At 32.7% G+C, this 20,406-nt stretch overlaps 1 protein-coding gene across 1 annotated transcript; it reads right to left on the bottom strand.

Moving 5' to 3' along the window:
• Positions 1-6,398: 6,398 nt before the first annotated feature.
• LOC132623300 (aspartyl protease family protein 1) lies at positions 6,399-10,767 on the bottom strand. The gene is made up of 10 exons (XM_060338034.1): positions 10,169-10,767; positions 9,939-10,077; positions 8,862-9,097; positions 8,447-8,671; positions 8,203-8,338; positions 8,046-8,119; positions 7,852-7,951; positions 7,701-7,758; positions 7,041-7,112; positions 6,399-6,945 (listed from the first exon to the last, which is right to left on the bottom strand). Exons 1-10 carry the CDS (start codon positions 10,465-10,467, stop codon positions 6,722-6,724), a joined length of 1,563 nt encoding a protein of 520 aa, XP_060194017.1. The 5' UTR covers positions 10,468-10,767; the 3' UTR covers positions 6,399-6,721.
• Between the last annotated feature and the right edge of the window lie 9,639 nt (positions 10,768-20,406).

Genomic DNA, 20,406 nt, shown 5'->3' with positions numbered 1-20,406 from the left:
GTGGTTTTTGGAAGATAAAATCAGGTATCCTAATAATCTCTAACAAATGATAGTTTACCTAAAAATTTAAGTATTTTTTTAGCTGTGTATGGAGAGTTGTTAGCTGTGACGTGCGTCGGTTTGGTACAAGCCGTTTACATTCGTCCATATCATATTCCTATTCGTTAATTTCTCAATAATCAAAAGCCCTCAAATCTTCTTCTGAGATTGTCCATGATCTTTTTTCTTTCAAAACCTGTTTATAAATATTTTAAGTTGGTGTTTGTTTAAGTTTCTTGGACCATTTTTTTTGGGCAAATATTTTTGAAATTCTATTTTTAGAGTATTTCCTGAATAATTTTTTTCGCAAAATACTCTTTTAATATGTAGACATCGAAATTTTGTTGGACTCTACAAGATAAACCCGATATCTGTTAGGGTTTCTTGAAGGCTACTCTACCGCAGACCTTAGCTTACGCCTATATAAAGGGGCACATATTTCCTTAAAAAGGCATCTCAAATATCCCATAAACACATGCGTATTCAAAAAGAGGTCAATATGTGGCCGGATATTTCTTGACAACCAAATACTTCAAGAAGATTCACAATATCCTTTTATGGAGATCAAATACATTCCAAAAAAGTTCACATATCCAAATCCAAATCATCCTACGTTCGAGAAATAGACTACTAATGACCCTCGAATTACGGAAAAAAAATAGAAGAGAAGAATCAAGGGAATAAACAGATTTGTACTCACAATCTTGATAAATAAAATCTCTTTATATTTGTGGTTGCAATTTATTTTCCATATCAAAATTTTTTTGCAAACACACTCGTAAAATACTCAATTTTTCTTTAAGAAAAAGAGATCTACAGCTGTCCTACCCATTTCCATTTCTACAAAGAAACGTAATTTTCTTTCTAAAAGACCTTTCCACTAGCTTATAAATTATTTTCTTCAACAACTCTACCTTAAAAGGTGAAAAAGTAACACCGGAAATTATTAAGCTACTTTATTGCAACTACTTCCATAATATATTCTAACATGAGATAAACTACTTCCTCAAGAACTTGTATTTCGGAAAATTGATTCCTAAAAGGATATACTATTAAAGTTGACTTCAAACTCAAATATGTATAACTTTTGAGCTATGTTTCTCCCGTTAGACCGCCACTTTAATTTTATAGGGTAGTTAGCCGAAAATAGCGCTGGGTCTAGAAGAAGCCTAACACATTGCAATAAGTCGGAAGCTTCCAGCTATATATGGTGGAATTGTTTCCAACTATTTGTGATGCTTTGGCTCTACTTTGATTAATGTACTTGCAAGTTACATCCGTCAAGTAAAAGCTACCCACGAAAAATGGTTATTTTGATATCGACATTTTAAATCAGAACTAGTATTATCAGCTTCTTGGCAAAATATTCCAAGTCAAGGATTAAAAGTAGGCGTGTGTTTTAGTTAGCACGGTGCCATTCATTGTCATTAATTTTTGTCATGAAGAATTGGGCATAGGTGTACCCCTGGCCCTCCACCTTTTGTCCTAAAGCCGCCAATCATGGTACATCGAATAAGACCCCCACTCCTAAAATACATTCTATTTTTTTAAAATTTTAAATAAAGCATATGCTCATATCTTAACAAAGCAACAATACACCAATCACGTAGAGATCAAGTAAACAACATCAACAACATTATTCCATCATCTGTGAACATTTCCTACTTCCAGAATGGCACGCAACAAACACGGCTAGCTTCTTGTTTTGACAGGTATAATGTAGAACAAAATGAATTTAATACCTAAATAAGACTTTAAGTTATATATACGTGTATATATACATTGACAGTGTAATAATTGTCATAAAAGTAATGTAACATGTACAGTAGATTAGTATTTTTTTTTTTTTTAAAAGTATTACCAATTAATGTTATTAAATAGAGTTATTTGCAACTATCGTTTTAGTGATTTAATTGTGTAAATGTTTTTTACACTATCAATTCATATAACTTAAACTCATTAGAGAATTTGTCGCCAGCTATATAGACTGGATTATTATGCCGCTTCCATAAAATTAAGGAGGAGATAAAGCAAAAATATTATGGGTTTATTCTTCTTTTGTACCAAGTACATACAAATATTTTTATCTGTTACCAGGGGCGGAGCTACCTGGTCCCGAGGGGTGTCGAGCGACACCCCTTCGCCGGAAAATTACGTTGTATAGGTATGTGAAATTCTGATTTTATACATATATGTATTACTATTGACACCTCTTGTAATAAGTTGAGGGCTTAGCCGAGTGGTTGAGGGGTGTCAAAGGTTCAGGCTAACAAGGTTGCGTGTTTGATCCCAGTTGGCGACATGCTTATTTTTTTTTACTTCAGTCATTGGCCTTTTTTTAAAAAAATAAAATAAAATTTGACACCCCTTAATAAAATTCCTGGCTCCGCCACTGTCCGTTACTATAACATTATGTTGAAGTGTTTCAAACGGCGCATCTAAATTTTTCTTTTAAGCAGTGCATTTTTAGTTGTTCTATTTTAGGCTGTAACAAGAAACCTTGATGATCAGTTAAAAGATGTCCTTGGGAGGTAGCCTCCCCTGAGAAGAGCATGTTAGATTTTGCAGATGCAATGGCCAACAAAAATATTAACCTGGTAGAATATTAGTAGTTGACATTTTAAAAGTTATAACAATTCTTGTTTCGGAAAAGACGGATTCCTTGATCGTTATCGCACAATCAAGCCATGTGAGAAAGATATTTTGTTAGAAGCAAACTTTATATGTCCATATTTTCTCTTTATTTTGTTTTGAGCAGAGATCCATTTTCTCAAGAGAAAAAACTTATAAATTTTCTCAAGAGAAAAAACTTATAAACATATTATATTTACAGAAAATGTTACATCCTTTCACTCTTAAATGTTATGTTAGGTCACAAATAGCTGAATATTAATTTCATTTTACTGTTCCATAATCTTATTTAAAGTTTTGACTTTGGAGGAACAAAGTCAGTGGAGTACAAGGAGTATTCTCCCATGGATTCTATGCGTACAATCAAACAACAGTAAATATCGAAATTTTATTTTTTAAGCAGACAGCGAATCCCAAATATTCCAGCAATTGACCAAATGTAAAAAGAACCTTGCTGGCGGCATGCAAAACGACAACAAAAAGAGAGAAAAAAAGGTAACAAGTACAAAAAATGGGTGGAGAGTCGCATGGGTCCTGATTTCATTCTTCTTTTTCTTAAATTATGACGTAAAGCATTTTGATAGCCCATTTCTTTCTTTTACTTTAAACTTGCAAGCATTTTCCCCGAGCTCGCTGCTATTACTCCTTCCGTTCACTTTTATTTGTTCATATGAACTTTGCACATCCTTAAAAATAAAAAAAATAAAGTGCATAATTAACCATAATACTTATATTAATTGATGCATATTTTTAATAAATTTAAAAAGTAATTTGAAATGAGTAATTAATATTATAGGTAAAACAGAAAAAAAAAAATTGATATGCGAAAAATGATAAGTAAAAATGAAAATAAACTTTTACAATACTAGAAAGCAAAAGTGAATGAGGAGGAGTATTTAAAAAAACAAAAGAGAAGAAAATGCTTACCGTCACGAAAAGGACTTCGTCCTCGGTTTCTTACTACTATATATAAGGGAGAATACCCATTTTCTTGTAGTCCTCACATGATTTTTTCTCTTTTTATCCTTAATTAAGGTTTTAACGACTTTGTAAGTCCTTATACATTTTGGTAAATTTTAGAATTTTATGAACTTTTTTCATGCGACTAAAACGGATAATGTCATGAAAAAGGTAATAATAGACCTCACAAAGCACACTTACACATATTTGAGTCTTTCTTTTATGTGAAAATATTAGTCATTCAAACTTATTTCAAATTATATTTTTCCTTAAGAAATATATGCTTAATTATTGAATTAAAATATATGTTAATTTGGATTATCGGATACTATAATCTCAAAAAATCAATCCATAAAAAGAAATGAAATTAATTGACATATGAAAAGCTCAACTTGGATTATCGGATACTATAACCTCGACAAATTTCAGTAAAATAGAAATTAGAATAGCCTTCATTTGTTTGATTTTTTTTTTTTAAAAGTATAATATATAAACTAATAAAAGTAATTTCGTTCAGATACTTTTTTGTACTTTAATATCTTAGAATTCTTAGAAAGTAGGGAAAATGCATAAAAACACCCTCAAACTTGTACCGAATTACTAGTAACACATCTATACTTTGCGGAGGACCTATAACCCCGTACTATTTTGAATTGGAATTATAAACTCTTAAGTGATGATGTGGCACGGCAAGTGTGCTCACTCTCGTATAGTCGTGTGAGACAAAAAAATAAGTCAAAGTTTGACTAAGATATACAAGTGTCATTTCTTAATTAGATACCATACAATTAATTATAATAACTCTCTCTTTCTTTCCCTGTAACCCTTTCCCGCCCTTTGTTTTTTTACCTTTGTAAATAAGCCATGGCAGGCAAATTGTCACCCACATGCCTCTCCAGCCATCACTTTCTTCTCTTCCTTTCATTTTCATCCACAATATTCTTTTCTCATGAATCTCTGTTATCTTCCCCCAAAATCATTCAGCACCACTAAAAGAAACAAAAGATAATCCTTCAATTTCTTCACTTAGCCGGAAAACAGTTCCGGCCACTTGCTCAATCATTTATCAGCACCTAATATATCAATAGTGTAATGTAAAGCACGATCAAATGGATAGTTTGCTTGTAGATTTCACTAGTCATGAAAGTTTATTCCAATTAGTCCCACCCAATTATCACCCAAATCGGACAATGACACGTGGAAAGGGAAAATCAAGATGAATAATATTTTTGCAGATTTATGAATCATAATCAATTGACATCTCAGTAGTAACTCTTTATTTTATAGTTTTTTTTTTCTATGAAAAAATGGGGTTTGTTGATAAATAATAATAATCAAGAAATGCAATACCATAAAAGGAAGTGATTCAAGAAGGAAAGGAACGAGCAAGTAAAAACACAAAAATGGAGAAAAAAGAATATTTTAGGGGAGGCATTCAAAGTCAGCAACGAAGCTTTGGAAACAAGAATATTGACATATATCAACGAAAAAGCTTATGTAATTAGCAGCATGTTTAAAGAGATCAATTTGTGATTATTATTTTTTTCCCTATCGTAAGAAAAAATAAAATAGGGCTATGGCAGTTTGGGAGTTGTCTTATGGTGGGATTGGAAAAGATGGTGGAATAAGAAGAATGCAAATAAAGAAAGAAAAAAGGATAAAGAAGTACTGGAAAATAAGGCGCGTGTATACACTGCAACACAAAGATCTGGGTGTGACATTTTAATGATGTCAATATTCCAGTTTAAAATGATCCAGGGGGGTCATAGGACCTTCGTAAAGTATAGGTGTGTTACTGATAATTCGGGACAAGTTTGAGGGAGTTTTTATGCATTTTCCCTAGAAAATATAAAACCGATATTACAAAAACAAAGAAGCAAGAGTAAAAAGAAGTTTAAAATAAATCTACAAATTTAGTTTAATGTCGGTTTGGGCCCGGACTTAGCACAGATCAAATGACACTAGTATATTTAATAATTATTTAAAACATGAAGATTCTAAAGTGCTACAGGCCACGAGATTCAAAGTCTTGGTTAAGCTAACCAGACATGTACAAATTGTCAAAATATCTTTGGCTGTGATTTAATATCCGCGTTACCAAATTGGCACGTTATTACGAAGCTAAGGTTGATTCTACGATTTAAAGTCAGTGGATGTAAATGCAGTCTATTTGAGTCATCCAAGCCTAAAGTAGTCTATTCAAAGTCTTAAGCTAATTATTTTCGTTTTGACAGGTGCCAGTAGGAAACTGGGAACTTTAGGTGGCTATCACACTAGATTTTTCAGTAATGTCATTCGTGATTTGCTTATACATATAGGGAGGGGCAAATAAACTAGTTAGCTGTGGCCTTTAGGACACTTGTAAATGCATATCTAACTGCTTGTTGACATCTGAAAACCATCAGAAGGACCTTTCAATAGAAAAATCAGCATGCATTATCCATGTGAAAAAATCAGCATCTAAGTTCTAACCTATTATGATAAGAAAACTAATCCAAAACTACAAGCATAATCCTAAGTTTGAAGGAATAAGAGGGATAGTGTATATATACTCCACAAAACATAAGTGTCTACGAGACTCTTATGGGAGAGTAACCAAAAGAAAAAGCCATAATCACAACACAAAAATTGCCGGGTGAATTCACCTTCTCCAGACACTAAGAGGTTAATTCAAAATGCACTCCATATTACTTCAATGGAAGTGTAGTCAGGACATTCTGGGTGGGAAGTGGAGGGGTTGAAGAGCAAAAGGAGAGGAGAAGTACTAATCGAATATAATTGCAGCTATGACTGTGGAACATGGTGGCTCTACACAATCTCACTGTTCTATACTTCTATTGCAATCATAATGTACATAAGCTACCAAAAAAACAAGGTTTGGCTTGGAATAAAAATAACTTTCCTATATGTATTTACATTATGGTTTAGCCTCGATATCAAATAGGACCAGGCAAACCAACGCTAAAATTTCTGACCATATTGGAGCTCAGCAAGATTGTTATCTGCACTACGTGTCAACTAGCTATGATAAAAGCCTACTTGAATCCTGAGAACTTCAACCATACGCGAGTATGAGCATATGGTAAGCTAACTAGCTATGATAAAGTAGCAACATTATAGCGAGATAGTAGTTTATGAGGTTCAAAAACAATGTTTGATAAACAGATGATGCAAAAGAACTTTGAGGAGTATTTGTAGTCCTTTCATCTGATTTTTCTGCATTATCATTTCCAGGCCCAACAGCAACAGCAGGTGGCACATTGGTGGTATTAACGGGCTGTGATGGGAAATGGTCTATTTTCTCAATGTCATAACCTGCAGAAGGCCACAAATCCAAACAAGTATTAACAAACTACAGTTTTTGCCATATTTAAGTTATTGGAGAAAACAACACCAAGAACAATACTCACAATCAAACTTCTTCCAACCAAGGATGATTTTTTCTCGATCAAACACAAAGCGGTATCCAGTCATGAAGTTTTCTGGAAAATGATCAGTAAGAGCAATCACAATCAGATATCACAATTTGGAATTGACAATCAGATATCATAATGGTATAGAGCCAGGCCCATCTATAGTTTTGGTTTATACAATGTTACACCTCCATGTTATATTGTTCACGCTCCAAACGTTCAATGCTTGTTGTGCGAGGGTGAAAGGTAGCGTGTGTGTGTGAGATTCCCACATTTGTTGAGAGTATAAGTTGTTGTCTCCTTATATGGTCTTGGCAATCCTCGCCTCATGCTAACATTTGGAGTTGAACAAGGTCCATTTTTAATAGTATTTTCTGAAATAATTTTTAGCACATAGTATTCTGGCTAAATTGCCTAAATTCCTTTAAGTCATTTTTTGAGACCACTAAACCTGAGTCTTTAATGCAAAGGTGTAATCAACTTTTCCATGTAAAATATTATTTTTGCTCCGAGTTTAACATACACTTCTCTTTTTTTTCTTTTTCTTTTTTTCATGTAGCAGTAAAGACATTCTTACCACATGTTTGAAACTTCACTTCAATGAAAATGAAAAACAAATAGAAAGTTCAAAAACAATTCGCACTTAGGAAGTCTTACGTCCAATTATATTTAGATCTTGACTCTTCACAACAGCCAGGCAATACACGAGTTGGTTCTGCATAGGAGACAGTATTTTAGTACATTTACAGGAAAGGCAATAATTGAAAGTGAAAAGAAAATATTATGCAAGATAGTTGAAAAATTATACCTGCATGGATATGACAATAATTGGGTCAGTGACAACAAGTTGGCCTCCCCCTTTCATAGTTAGGCTTAAACTAGGAATCAAGCTAGTGTTTGCATCAGGACTGTCCAATTGAAATCATAAAATGATAAAAGGGAAACATAATAAATAATAAAATGTTGAAAAAAAATGCTTGTGTGTGTATTAGCATATATTACCTCATATCATAACAATATTCAAAAGGGATCCTCGGATCAGGTGCACGCCGCTTGTCTCGTACTTGAGAATGGAACTATTGAGGAAGAAGACATTTGAATCTTAAACATTGTCTAACAATGTCTACAAATAAGTATACCATTTGAAAAGGATACTTACACTCTCTGAAAGCTTTGTATAGGATAGGCCCGCAAGATATGTAAAGGAGGTTCCGGTATCAAAAAGTGCTGTAAAACCTGAATCAACGAGAGTTGCTCCAACACGTATTTGATCCACAGAAATGTTATATGTTGGGCTGCAAAAGGTTTGCCACGAGAGCATGATTAAGTGAATACAAAAGATCTTTGATGGAGCAGACAAAAATAAATTTAAGGTGGTGTTTAATGGTGTGATTACCACTTACTGTAATGGGTTTATATTAAAAGGGGTCTCTTCCTGGTCAAAGCTACCCTTGTCTCCAAAACTAATCCGTCCTGCCCCATCACTACCAAAGCACATGGAGAAGGAATCTGCCATAAAACCTTCCCGAGACAGAATACTAGGGACTGATATATTCTCGAGACCAAGCCCAAATAAACCGTTTGGTGCTGCAACATCTAGAAAAGAACCAGTTTGCTCCTGTCCACAACTGCACACTTGAAATAGTATCAGAAAATGAATTTGAGGACTTGGTCAGAAGCAGAAGAACTCCTCAGCTAATCAGTTAACCCAAATGTACTTTCCATACAACACATATAACAGTTAAAATTAAACTACCAGACATCAAACTAAACAAACAAATTCACATCAATTAGATAAAAGAAGTTCAGGATACTTACCCAAAGATCACACGCGCCTGAACAAATTTTTTCTCATTGTCTTCTGTTCTCAAATGCAAAATATCATCCACCAAAATTCCTGAAGTTGAAGTTTCCGAGGATACATAGGATACTGAATAAGGGCAGTGGTTATATACACCAAGGCAATTATTGCGCTCTGTACACAAGCTATCGCTGCAGGTGACCTTCTTGCTAGTTGACGATCCGTTCAGGCTGTATATGCTAAGCTCAAAATCCTGGAACAAAAACATAATCCACTTCAAAAGGAGTGAAAATGAAACGATAACCACTAAAAGGAATGCATCTCATTTCTCCAACAGTCTGTCTAACCACTCTCATAATTTATCTTGCAAATCAAAGTTAACAGTAAATTTAATTCCATCAGACCATGGCCTAGATGAGAAACTGACAAAATGAACATACAAGTTTGGTGAGTAAGGCTGTGAGGGAATCAAACAATAGTAAAATGGTAACCCCAACTGGAAAACTAGGCAATAAAACACTGTTGCTTGACAAATCAATTGTTCATAAGTGCCCAAAAGATACCATACGGGAGAACTAGTTTGCTATCTGTTCATAGTTGAGAATAATGTACACGTGAATTAGATAAAGGAATCTATAATCATGCATACTCTCGTGAAAATTTAGATTTAAACTTCTCTTTGGCTGCTTCACAAAATTATCCAAAAATGTAGAACCCATACTATAATGCCCTTATAAGTGGTCATTTTCTAGTTTAATGTACCGACTCTTATCAGAACATAAAAGTTACACTCACGAGTCATGGTATACGACATTCCTAAAGGCACAGAGTTTTGTGGATACTATCATAGGTTTGTAAATGAATGACAGTGGTTTTCACTTTTCACACGCAAGTAGAGGTCATCATTTACCACATTCTCACAGATGACCTCTCATATAAGCTCCTCACATTTCCATCATATGCATCTTGTGCCTAAATAGCATATAATTCATGGATGCAACAAAATGGTTTAGCTGTCAAAGGCACAATGTTTCAATCAATAAATTCATACAGATATAAGATACCCAAAAAAAAGAAGGGAAAGTAAAACATACAGAGCTGTCAAGTGTAGGATCATCAGTAGAAGAACAACTGCCACATTCACAAGGCACCCAAAATAAATCACTCCCAGTATCAAGAGCCACAAGAAACTTCAAACCAGGCGTCCCCAATGTCACTGTGGTATAATGCAAGCTACAAAAATACCCAAAAACAAATTCAAGAACTTCAAAAAATACACCACAAAATTACTCACAAGAAAATAAAAAGAGGGTTTTGGTCTTACAATCCAAGAGAACTGATCCGGAAAGTGGAATTTCCGTCAGAGAAAGTAAGTGGTCCATCAAATTTGAAGAGCTTCTTGCCGTGTAACAACTTATCATGGTTAGCCAACTGAGTATAGTATTGGAGACTTCCTTTTACAGGCCAATTTTGAAGTGGACCACCAATTTTTTTCTGCAGTGACCACTTCTTGACTGTTTCAGAGAAACGATGGTGCATTTCAAATGTAAAAACACGGCCATTGCATTGTCGAAATGGGAAAAATGAGAGCAATGTTAGAAAGAAAATAAAGAAAGAAGACATTTTTCTTCTATACTTAGAAACTCAGATCTTGAACTGAAATTATTGGGTTAGGTTTACAGAGGGAGAATCAAGAAAAGGAAAAGGAGAGAGAAAAAGGGGTTAGTTTGGGAGTAGAGTAAATTTTGACAGTTGTTTGTTGAGGAATGTTGGGTTTTAGTTCGTTCAAGAAAATAGGATTACTCCATTGTACTCAGTCGGTTTCATGGGGTTGTTCATTGACTCATTTTCTAACAGTAAGTTTGCCAAGTTGAGAAAATTTCGCTGAGGTGATTGATTTGCTTTTTTGATAGATTTTTGGTCTTTAATACTTGAACAATCGCAGTTGTGAATAATGATAATCTAGCACGGGATGGGCCACTATGACGTCAAATGGACAGGTTAAGTCCATTTCTCGCATGTTAAAAACTGTGTTGAGCAAAATTCAACCAAGATTTGGATGAGTCATAATTGGGGCATAACTAATGACTCATTTGTTTGACCTTAATAAAAATTTAAATTTTTTATTATTTGGATCTTAATTATTAATTATATTTATTTTTCTCTTTTACGACTTAATAATTTGAATAGATCTGAATAGTTATGATTTGTAACAAAAAATTTAATATTATTAAGATACTAGGTATTCCATATTTTTGTAAAGATGTCATTTCACCATTACTTTAATCAACTTTCACGGCTAATACCGTCGTCGTCCATCATTATCTACTACTATAACAACCATCCTCAGCCACAATTACCACCATCACCAATCTCCACCATTAGCCATCATTTTTCATTATCACCGCCAATCATCGTTACCATAACAATCATCAATCAATTATCAACCGCATCTAATTGGGCTACAAGTCGGTATGGACTATGGCATTAATGATTTGGTGGCAGAAGCGGACTCAAAGCTGCTAACAATGTGTGTCAAAGGTGAAGTTACAGTGCCATGGAGAATAGCTCAAACAGTGGAGGATATAAAAAGGAGAATTGAGGAAAATGGGATCCAAATCCAACACTATTTTCGTGAAGCAAATCGAGTAGCAGATAAGCTTGCAACAATCAGCCAAATACATAGGAGAAAGCTAATCTTTACAAGCTTTGAGAGGTTGCCTAGAATAGTCGGGGGTTTAACACAGCTGGACAAAATGGAGATGCTTTCCTTCCGAGTCCGCCAACTGAAGGCAAATGAAATTTGCTACAACCCACCGTAGTTCATGTGGTAGCATTAGTCTTCTAGTTTGTTTTCAGTTTTTTTTTTTTTTTGGTTGCACCAAGTATGTAAAGAGATTGGCCTGTCGATCCCTCAAAGCGGAAAGGTGGACTCTTCCTCCACAAACTTTGTTCCCACTCTCTTGCAATGAATAACATGATGACTTGAATTAAAAAAAAAAAAAAAAAAAAAGTGACCACCATTACTAACTGCTACGTATTCACAATCATCACTATCAACCAACACTATCACCAATCACCATCACAGTTGGCACCCACAACCACCGCCATAAGTCACTACTATTACGAACCACCATATATTATTTTAAGTACTTGGTGAATATAATATTAGATTAATTAGTACTTTGTATGAATCTCATATTTATTAATTTTTAAATAATTAAAGACATATTTTATGCATTAAGATGTTGAAAAAACAAACAATCCTAATTATTTAGTCGTATATTAATACGATATATTAATATTTAGATGTGTATTCAAACTTATACATTTTAATCTTAACACACATCTTAATATTTAGATTCAAATATCTCAATCTTAATAGAAAGAGTTAATGGTCACAAACACACACAAACTATCACTTTTTAGCGAGTTTCATATCTCAATTATCAATTGTTTCTTTACCTACCTAAATTATCACTTCATTTATATTAAAACACACCTCGATGAGGAGTTGGTCAACTATCCATTGTTATCTTTACATACCTAAACTAACATCGAGGTGTATCCGACTAGAATGATACTTTAGATAGATAAAGGGTACGATGGATAATTGAGGTATGAAACTCGCGAAGAAGCGATAATTTAGGTGTGTTTCTTTGTTATCAAAATTGACCTTGAACAAGTAAGAGAGATCAAATTCAAAGTAATGAGTAATCCGGAAAGGATAAATCAATAAATTAATTATAATCTAACGCCATGTAAAGATTGATCAAGATAAGATTAGTTATCAACAGGTTATAACTCGGCCCCTACGCTTTAGATTTAAGCGACTTGGACGAATTATATCTGTATGGGGCAGACTTGACACTTGTCTAATTCTCAAGAAAGTGATACTCTAGGGTTTTATTAAATTTGCTCTTTTTGTTTTGGCATGTTAATATCTATTTTTAATTTTTATATAGAGCTGGCAGACTGTTTCCCAAGTGTTTTAATGAATTTTATAATTCTCCTGACTGCTAAAGCAAGTTGTGAAATAAATATTGTATCTGCATGACAACGAACGAGACAAACGCCTTTAAGCGGCTCCTTTTCTATTTCCTTCTATCCATGTGGGGCATGAAAAATTAAATATTCTTCAACTTTATAAACTTTGTTTGAAAATAATTTATACTAGTATGTTCTTTTGTTATCTCTTTGAACTGACACTTATATTTAGATCTTAATTTTCTTAAATTTCGGTCCCCACATTAACTTGGGGATATAATTTAGTTTGGAAGTTTAAATTTGTGGACATCCAAGTCAGAAAGGTCATTTCTTTATCTCTGTTTTCATTGCAAAATAAGAAGAAAAAAAACTTAGATTCCTCCTGATTTTGTTGATAGCTCAATTCTATTTCTGTTATCTTCTTTTTTCTGTTATCTCAATTCCATTTTCATTTAGGCGTTTAGCAGTCCATATTAGTTAGCCAATTCGTTTCATACTACATACTAGACGCCCTATGCCCGTGCGCACCAACACTTTAGATTATAGTGCATTTATGTGTATGTAGTTATTTTTGAATAGTGATAATATATATACTTTATATATATATATATATATATATATATATATATATATATATATTATGTGCAAAACACGATTAATATAACATTATAGTTTGTGCTCCGTATCTAAAATTTTATTATATTAATGTTTGCTATGAACACAAAATTGGCAAATTTATTAATATTTTTTAAAAGAGAAGACTTGTTTAAAAGGAAACTATTTTCTTCTCTTTGAGATAAAACAATAGCAATATTTAAGCATCAGTTGATACTTTCAATTTTAATTCTATTAATTTAAAGGTGTAAAATACTTATTCTTTTTTATCAAATTTTGATTTGGACAATTCTAATTCAAATTATTAAATTAATTTTACATGTTTAAAACGAAACAAAGTAGAAATTGATTTTTATTTAAACGAAGAAATACAATTTTTTAATTTTTAGTAAATATTATCGGTTTAGCTCATTTTACTTGTCATGTTGTCTTTTGCATGGTTTTTTAAGAAAACGTCGATTACAATTATAATTTGACTAATTTACCTTATTCATTATTTGATCTGCATTTGATATATTTTTTTTTACGACATTAATTTCTTTTCACATTTATTAGAGTAAGAATAAAAATAAAAAAGTAATTAAATTCTATCTTATTGTAAAATATAAATATTTTAAGTATATTTATTTTAGTAAACATAACAAATAAATGACATGGCGGAATAACAAATACAACAGTTTAATAGCTAGATTAGATCTCAGGCTAATATAAAAAAAAATGTATGGTTTGACTGACATTATTAATTTGCACTATATATATATATATATATATATATATATATATATATATATATATTATGTTCAAAACACGATTAATATAACATTGTAGTTTGTACTCCGTATCTAAAACTTTATTATATTAGTGCTTACTACGAATACAAAGTCTGCACTTTTTTTTTTACATTATTTTTTTTTAATATGGGATTCACTTTTTTTTTATATATTGCTTGATGTAATTTAGTATGGGGTGCACTTTTTTTTTTGACATTATTAGTTTGTACTATTTTTATGCATATAATATATATACATATACTATGTTCAAAACATGATTACTATAACATTGTAGTTTGTGCTCCGTATCTAAAACTTTATTATATTAGTGTTTGCTACGAATATAAAGTCTGCACTTTTTTTTTTTAAACGTTATATTTTTTTTAGTATGGGGTTCACTTTTTTTTTTTTTTTGATATTGCTTGATTTTGATAATATAGGGTCCACTTTTTTTTTCCCATGAGTTTGGAGATGGTGAGTTCCATTTCCCTTTTGAACATTATTAGTTTGCACTATTTTTATGCATATAATATATATATATACTATGTTCAAAACACGATTAATATAACATTATAGTTCGTGCTCTGTATCTAAAACTTTATTATATTAGTGTTTGCTATGAATACAAAGTCTGCACTTTTTTTGACATTGTTTGTTTTTTTAATATGGGATTCACTTTTTTTTATATATATTGCTTGATTTTGTCAATATGGGATACTATGTTCAAAGCACGATTAATATAACATTGTAGTTTGTGCTCCGTATCTAAAACTTTATTATATTAGTGTTAGCTACGAATACAAAGTCTGCACTCTTTTTTTTGACATTGTTTATTTTTTTAATATGGGATTCACTTTTTTTTTTATATTGCTTGATTTTGTTAATATGGAGTCCACCTTTTTTTTCCCCTGAGTTTGGAGATGGTGCGTTCCACTTTATTTACTTTTTTTTTTTTTTTAAATATTGGTTGGTATTTTTTTTATTTTTTAATATTAGTTGGTGTTTAATATGGGGACCACACTTTTTTTTAAGTGCTTAATTGGTTGGTGTTTTTTTGAATTTCTTAATATTGGTTGGTGTTTAATATGGGGACCACACTTTTTTTTTAAAGTATTTTAAGTATGTTGTTGTATAATAATTTCATTTGCTCCCACTAATGGATTGATACGCATGTGACAATAAATCCATCATTATTGATTGAATTGTTTGATTTTCTAAGCACTTTTGTATTTTAAGTATGTTGTTGTACAATAATTCTATTTGCTCCCTCTAATGCGTTGATACGCATGTGGCAATGAATCCATCAGGCTATATGGGCCCATAATTTTTTTTTTCAAACTAATGGGTTGATACGCATGTGGCAATAAATCCATCATTATTGATTTAATTATTTGATTTTCTAAGCATTTTTGTATTTTAAGTATGTTGCTGTACAATAATTTCATTTGCTCCCTCTAATGGGTTGATGCGCATGTGGTGATGAATCCATCATTATTGATTTAATTGTTTGATTTTCTAAGCACTTTTTTTTTAACATTGTTTGTTTTTTTAATATGGGATTCACTTTTTTTTAATATTGCTTGATTTTGTTAATATGGGATTCACTTTTTTTTTCCCGTGAGTTTGGATGTGGTGAGTTCCACTTTTTTTTTTTTTTTTTTTTTTATTACTGGTTGGTGTTTAATATGGGATCCACCTTTTTTTTCCCGTGAGTTTGGATGTGGTGAGTTCTACTTTTTTTATTTTTTATTACTGGTTGGTGTTTAATATGGGGCTTACAATTTTTTTTAAAAATATTAGTAGTTGTTTAAAATATGTGGGCCCACAATTTTTTTTTTTTAAATAGGTAAAATTAACAAAATGACTATCTTTTGGTAGTTTCCTATCATATATAGCTACCTTTTAAAAATTACCATTTGTAGCTATGTTTTTCCAAATTAAGGTATTTTTCGGATGTATTTGATGCTTATAAATACATAGTAACACAGTAAAAAAATAAAACATATCCCTTGATTTAAGGTCATAACAGTGGGATCAATTAATTAGCTATTAATTGGTATTTTTTACCATACCCTTCCACAAAATCAGATTTTAGATTACCTTTCCATAACCATTTTCTATTCCTCCATCCAATCTTCAACATTTAATGAATAAAAAATCAAAAATTCAAAATTTAAAAACATTCAACAGCCGATATATTTGAAGTTTTCAATATTGATTTCGTTCTTGATTTACCCATGTATTTGATAGCATAACTAATGTATTTGAAGTTTTCAATCAAACCCCATGTATTTTATATTAAATCTCATGTATTTGTGTGATTAACAATTTGCATCACCCATGTATTTTAGCGGTAATGTATTTGAAGTTTTCAATATTGATTTTGTTTTAATTTACACATGTATTTGATAGCATAATCAATGTATTTGAAGTTACCAATCAAACCCCATGTATTTTTATATTAAATCTCATGTATTTGTGTGAGTAAAAATTTGCATCACACATGTATTTGATGGATTAATTTGAACAAAATACACAAATATATAGAAAACTTACAATGTATTTTCGTCACTCATGTATTTGAAACTAGATGAACTGATGAAATTAATTTGAACAAAATACACAAAAATATAGAAAATCTTACATAAAAACACCACCAACCACAAACAATTGGTAGCTATATCATAGAACATACACAAATACATATATTTTTCATCTTCTCAAAACCCTAAAAAAAACCCTAGACCATCAAAAAAATCCTAGCCACAGAGCAAATGCAACTTGGTCCAAATTTATGGGCACTGGTCCTGTTATACCGCGTATATTTACACGTCGAATTATCCACAAGAACAATCGAATCAAGTTAAAGGCGGAATTATTTTCGGACACGAAATAGAAATCTTTAATTTTCAATTTTAATTAAAACATAAATTATTTATGAATCTTATTTAGTGTAAAAATATTATTATCGGAGATTAGGAATTAATAAAATTGTGCCTAGATTATTAAGTAGGAATTAGTAATTAATTAAATTAATTAAAGTTAATTACAAAGTGGGCCCCACCCGATTTTAAAAAAATAATGGGCTGCCACGTGGCACCAAAGTAGGCTGCCACATGGCAGCAAGTGGCCAAGAATAGTGGCACTAACGTGTCAAAATTGGAGGGACCGTATATGTCCCAAAGAAAGGTAAGGAACAATGCATTTTTCCTAAAATCATAATGTTGCAAAAACAAAGAAAATCAAGGACACATCCATGGCTGCTCACGGCCAGCCATGGATGGGACGAAAAAAAAATATATTTCTTGTGTTAATTGAATTCCAAGATAGTTTGAAAATGCAAGGGAGTGATAGCAACATTGGATTTTAAGTTGGAGGAGAAGAAATTGTAAAATTGGAGCAATTAAGCGTAGAAATTCCTCCGAGAAAATTGTGGTAAGATTTTCTTGTTTTATGGTGTAATTGTGTTAATATTGTTGTAATGGAGTTATTAAAATTGGATTGGATGAAATTGGAATTAAGAAAATGCATGAAATCGATGTTATAGGAAATTGTGGGTTGAAATGGATTTAGAGAAGTTGTTGGGCTGTTAGAATTGTTATGGGCTGAATTGTGAGAATTTTGTATTTATATCTCTGTGTTAACAGGAAAATAATTGGAAATTCGGGTCAGGCGAATATATAGGGGAAATGCTGCCCGATTTTCGTTAAGTCTTTAACTAATGGAAAACCCTAAACGAGGATGTTGAAGCTAAAGGATAAGTTCTATAAGAAATGGGCTATAGATTTGCGAACTAGAAAATATAGTTACTAACGATATCGTTATTCTTATATTAAATAGGCTAAAAGAGCGACGAGGCGAACGGATTTACGAATAGCCTCTAACAGGTATGTAAAGCCGATCCTTCCTTTCTTTCTTTTGGCATGTCCTAGATGTAAGTAAGATATGATATGAACTTTGGGGTAATTCTACTCACTAGTTCTGAGCATGACTTATGATTTTTATTTGTTTCTTGATGATAGAACTCTCAGGATAGTTGAGCTATTTCCCTCGAGTCTCTTATATGATTGACTAGTATATGATGTATAAAAGTTCCTATTCTTAAAGAATTCCATAATGAGTGGTGTCCTTGACTTTCATAAGCTATGTCGTATTAATTTGATACATGTCTATGATTCCTGAGACGTTCCTTGATATAGTTCGTAATGACATTTAGAAAGAACTTAATATAGCTATTATCCTGATACTTGAGAGCTGATTAGTCTACTTATCTATTGAGTCTCAAAAGACGATCTGTATGTATATGGTTACTCACTACTCTGCTCGTGCTTACTGTTACATCCTTCACTTAGTCCCGGGCCAGGACATGTTTTCGTGCACAGATCCACTGCATTATTCACCGAGTCCCTCACTAGAGGGCCGGGACACGTTATATATATGTATATGATGATATGATGACATGATGATATGGGGATGGCGGCCAGGATGGCACATGATGATCTTATTCACCGAGTCCCTCACTAGAGGGCCGGGACACGTTATATATATACATGATGATGATATGATTTTATTTACCGAGTCCCTCACTAGAGGGCCGGGACACGTTATACATATGCATATGAACATGATGATTCTCTAATGGAGACATTAAGTTTCATAACGAGTTAAGTCTGATATTGACACCATGATTTATGATTCAAAGGTAAGCCTTGTGGTTTTCTGGTTATTGTACCGGTTTTCTGTACTCCTCACTTCAGTATGATCTTGTTTATTGTATTTATGTTTTACATGCTCAGTACATATTCCGTACTGACCCCCTTTCTTCGGGGGGCTGCGTTCATGCCCGCAGGTACAGATGCTCACGTTGGTAACCCGCCAGCTTAGGAGTCCTATTCAACTATCTTGGAGAGCTCCCTTGTTCCGGAGCCTAGATTTTGGTACAGAATCTCTGTGGTGTATATGTATTTTATCCAGGGGTACGGTGGGGCCCTGTCCCGTCATATGATACTGTTGTTACTCTTAGAGGTCTGTAGACATATGTGTGGGTTGTGTATCGATGTTGTTCAGTTGTGTCTATATGGCTTATGTTTTGGGACGTTCCCATTCGTAGTGGCAACCTTGTCGGCTTGTGTAGATATATATATATGTTTTGAGAAGTAATGTGTTATGATAGCCTTGTCGGCTCGTTTATGGCGGGGATGTTCCCTTATATATTATGAAAGCCTTGTCGGCTTATGTACTATAATGTCTGTTGAAAGTTGTACCTCCCCACGAGACAGGTTGTTGTGATACGTCTAAATAATGCGACAGTTTTGAGATGACGCCTTGCCTTGGTATTGATAAGTCTGTATTATGCTAGTTGTGGATGATTATAGTTAACAGGTACATACGAGTGTCCAGCTCGGGCACTAGTCACGGCCTACGGGGTTGGGTCGTGACAGGTCCACAACCCAAAAGTCTTGGCATTTACAGCTACAACTTGCCCACAATGGGAGATAAGCCGTCAACCATAATGAATGATCATTCTAGTTGGAACGTCATTCACATAAAAAAAAATGGAAAGATTAATTGTCTTCTTATGTTTAATTTGTCCACAAAGCTTGAAATCATGGAAACCAAAAAAAATTTGAGAGAGGGGCGGCCCCACCCATCGTGGTGGTGGTTGATAGAAGGAGAGAGAGAATTTTTTTTAGGGATTTGAGAAATGAAATATCTGAAATGGGTAGTGAGTGAGAATAGAAAATGTCAAAAATTTATGAAAAAGGAGAGAGAATGATAATATATATTAAGTGATTAATATTGTTACCATTAAAAGGGGGATATGAGATTGGGAGTGCTAAATTTTAGGTGTATTTGTGCACCAGTAACTGAAAATTACTGTGTAGCTATATTAGTTAAATTCAAAAAGTATTTAGTTATTATTAGTAATTAAAACAAAAGGTAGTTAATATCACTAATTATGTACTAAAAGTAGCTATAACACGTAATTTTTCCTTTAAAATATTAATAGTTGTTTAAAATATGTGGACCACAATTTTTTTTTTGAGCCCACAAACGGACGACGAAGTGCCCAAACCGGTGCTTCTAATATAGTAGTAATGTCTAATAAGAACCCGATTTTCTTTTTCAAAAGAAAGATTCCATACACAAGGTTCCTTCAATGAACTAAATTTATCCTGAATTTCCACTT

The sequence above is a fragment of the Lycium barbarum genome, chromosome 12, assembly GCF_019175385.1.
Source record: "Lycium barbarum isolate Lr01 chromosome 12, ASM1917538v2, whole genome shotgun sequence".
NCBI classification, from domain to species: Eukaryota; Viridiplantae; Streptophyta; class Magnoliopsida; order Solanales; family Solanaceae; genus Lycium; species Lycium barbarum.
Note: the sequence above shows the minus strand (reverse complement) of the source record. Positions and strands in the feature narration are given on the sequence as shown.